This window comes from Guyanagaster necrorhizus (assembly GCF_019112545.1).
Source record: "Guyanagaster necrorhizus MCA 3950 unplaced genomic scaffold BT62scaffold_132, whole genome shotgun sequence".
NCBI lineage: Eukaryota > Fungi > Basidiomycota > Agaricomycetes > Agaricales > Physalacriaceae > Guyanagaster > Guyanagaster necrorhizus.
This window is the reverse complement of record NW_025065011.1, coordinates 1-3,749: the sequence shown is the minus strand read 5'-3', so window position 1 is coordinate 3,749 and position 3,749 is coordinate 1. Positions and strand designations below refer to the sequence as shown.

Sequence of the window (3,749 nt, the reverse complement as noted above, 5' to 3'; positions counted from 1 at the left end):
AGATGGCAATGCCTAACATGGTCCTCAAGGCTATCTGAGTACACAATGATGTCATCAAGGTAGACATCCATGAAGACCCCGATGTAGGCAGAGAACAGGTGATTCATCAATGCCTGGCATGTGGCCGGTGCATTACAATCACCTTGTTGCATGACTAGGCTAATCATATTTCCGTCAGGTGTAGTCACTGCCGAATGTCCAACATGTTCAGGTTTAATCCGAATCTGCTCATAGGCACTCTGCAAGTCCATCAATGAACGGTATCGATGTCCAGCAACTCGACGAAGAACCCCATCAATGGGTGGTAATGGTGCAGCGAGCTTCCGGGTATTCCGATTTCGTTCACGAAGATCAAACACGGTACGTAGCTCTGGTGCACCTTTCGGCCTATGAGGCTTATATATGCACAGCATTGGAACAGTATTACGGGCTGTGGTTACCTTCCAATGTTCTGTTGCAAGATAATCCTTCTTTTTCTGCACCCACTGCTGGCGCAATGCTTCAGGACATCTAGATGAACGCCAGGTATAGACCTGGTTTTCATTTATAATTGGAATCTCATGGTTGATTGCTCGAAACGGAGGTAACGGTGTCTTAGCAGCATCAACAAACAATGGTGCTGCATACTCAAACAATTGCTCTCGGACATGTCCTAGTTGCTCCTCTGCTATATCAACAGCCCGAGCGTCAATTTGAGCAACATTCTCACCACGGATAGGTAGGCTCGTCTCACTTCCAATTATGATATGTTCCTCATTCAAACCAAAGGATACCTTGTGCTGGAACAGAAATGGCGTTCCAAGGATCACATCATAATTTGATAGGTTTACGATATCAAAGTATCGACGTTCCTTGATATTCTGGTACTTGAAATCAGATTGTGTACCATAATTAACCTTTGAGCGTGAGCCCTGAACAGCAAGATGCAACTCAATAGGCTTCGCAAGCTCAGTTCGCTTCAACTTCAGCTGATCTGCTAGCGTTGTGGAGATAAAATCACCCAAAGACCCAGAGTCAAGAAGAGCACGGCTCTTGTGACCATTAATAAGGACCTCTATCACCATGGGCATGGGGACCAGGCGATTAAAATCTCTAGTTGAGCTTGCATTACGTTGTAAGCCAGTCAACGAAGTAGGTTCAATACCCACATGACCAGAGAATAAACCTTTAGTGCAAGGAGGCTTAATAGCATCCCAAGCTTGTGGCCAGTTGTCAAAGACATGAGAGAGACCACCCCAGTGGGCCTTCCATATAGACCAGGAGTTACTCCTTTGATCCTTCTTTTGAATCTGACGGAGGTACCAATTAAAAAGCCGGAACTTCGGATATGCTAATAGGCGCTTCGGTAGTCGAACCTTGTGCCCATGATGTGTATCATGAATCATTGCGAAGTCTGAGTCAACACTCCAAACATGGAACTGATCATCAACACCAGAGATACATCCAGTTCCAAGGTGATCATTCAGCATCTCCTCAATCAAGTCACAATAATTGTCTGTCACTCGTGATCTAGGAGAGGACCATGGTATGGATAATTTCCGGGCACAATATTCCTTGTACCAGTGGACAATATCTCCCATTTCTGCAACAATTGAGGGTACCAGAACCTCTCCTTCATCATGTGGCCATGAGTCAGAGGTATGAGATTCATCAATCAACACAAAGTGAGACAATGTGCGATAAACTGTAAAACGATCTGATGTCTTATCATCAGACCTTTCTACAGGATCCCCATGATATGGTCCACAGGCATCTAAGTGCTTCTCACACCAATCCTCAAGGAAACGGCCAATAGGACATTCAACAATTCCCTGGGCAAACTTCAAGGTCCAAGTTTGTGACTTTGATACGTCACTTGGGAGCCCAAAAGGATCTCCATGCTGCAAGATAGAAGGATCTCGTGTTTGTACAGGATCCAGTAGATTAAAACCCACTCTATCAATAGACAGTGAGGTTTGATCCTTAGTCCTTGAAGCAGCACTAGTAGCCTGATTCACCTCTCTAAAGTTAAATCGGATGCTAGAGGAGGCAAGGCCAGGAGGGCGGGAGCGACTCCCAGAAGCGACCATGCCATTTCGGGGACAATTGCGTTCTAAATGGCCCTTCTCATGACATTTAAAGCAGCGACCCTCAGCCATTAGCTCATTCTTTGTTGGCCCAGATGAGCTCTGTCCACTAGAGGATGGCTTCGGTGGCCTTGGCTGATTATTTGGCTGGCTGTTCTTGAATCGTGGTGGTCCACCACGATTACTTGGCTCAAATCGGCGTGGTTTCCTTGCTGGTTGACCACGAATAACACGAGCCTCATCTGTAGGAGTCATCCGTATGGGCTGAGGTGAATAATCCTGACGATTACGAGGAACATCATTATACTTGTTCTCTTCGGTAGTCCGATTGGTACGGCGAGAGTCTGCTCTATGGTTATGCAGAACAGTGGCACGCATAGCTGAATGCCTACGATTCAAGGTCGCCTCAGCTAGCTCAGCCTCACGAGCGATGACAGCCCAAGAGTGAACTTCCTGGGAGAAACTCTTCCAAGACAGGATATCAGTGATGTCAAGGTTAAGGCCCTTCCACAGTTTAACAACCTTGGCACGGTCTGATTCATCACCCAGGACGTTGTACAGGTTTTCCAGTTCATGGGTGAATACCTTCACTCGCCGTCCACCTTGACGGCAGTTCTCAATCTCCTTCCGAATCTTTTCACGGAAATCAATAGGAAAACAATAGTCAAACATCTCTCGGAAGAAGGTGCCTAATGTCCACTTCTCATAATTTCCACTGACAACTACATCGTAGAAGTCACGGGCTGTACCATCAAGGAAACGAGATATATTGTACACATCTCGGACTGGATCATCATCAAGAACTTCAAGGTATGATTCACAATCTTGCATGAATCTATTAACCTTCTTGACATCCTCTGATCCTGAATAGACCTTGGGATCAATGGGCCTGCGTAAATGAACATCTTTCGATTTGCCTTTATGCTTACGATGTGAATGAGATTTACGTTTGCGATGCTTCTTCTTCTTCTTTCCATTAGAAGTAGATGAGCTCTCATTGTCCGAAGAGGAACCACTATCAGACGAGGAGGATGATGAAGACCCAGATGGCGATGGCGATGGCACCGCCTGTCCCCTTCTTCTTTCACCATTGTTGCCTCGATGAAGAGTTCGTCCCAGGAAACTATTGGGAGGCACCTGGCTTGAAGCACGCCATGGTTCATTCATGGGGGTAGTCAATGATTGATGAGGCTGTTCAAAGTCAGCCGGTACACCCATTGGAGTGCTATGCACATTACCTGAGGTTGTGCTAGCTGATGGTGGTGTCACAGACTTAGATTTGCCCTTCTTATTACTTGTAGAGGCAATTCCCTGTGAACCAATTAAACTATGTTCAGGTGGAATGGGTCCAATCCACTCAGCATCTGCATACTTCTCTGGTATTGGGTCATCATAATCAATGATATCCTCAATCCTAACAGTACGACTGTGCTTAGGCTTTTCGTTATGTTTCTCTGGTTTGTAAGGGGTAGAGGTAGTGAAGCTCTCCTCATTATCCTTATTAGATTTAGACCAAAGTTCAGAAGCCACAATGCCTTCGTATATTGCCCTTTGAACAGCAGGGTCCTCATTCTGAATGGACTGCCAGTGTTCCAAAACTCGACGCTGATTATCAGGGTCAAGTTCTTCTTCATTGAGGCCGGGTATACCACGACCACGAAATTCAACAGTCTTCCCCTTGGC

The 3,749-nt window shown here is 45.9% G+C and overlaps 1 protein-coding gene across 1 annotated transcript; it reads right to left on the bottom strand.

Annotated features, from left to right (window-relative positions):
• Positions 1-250: 250 nt before the first annotated feature.
• On the bottom strand, positions 251-3,233 carry BT62DRAFT_1081816 (uncharacterized protein; the record flags this gene model as incomplete). Its single annotated transcript, XM_043179718.1, has 2 exons — positions 251-379; positions 441-3,233. The coding sequence occupies 2 exons, from the start codon at positions 3,231-3,233 to the stop codon at positions 251-253; spliced, it is 2,922 nt and encodes a 973-aa protein (XP_043032560.1).
• Positions 3,234-3,749: the final 516 nt, after the last annotated feature.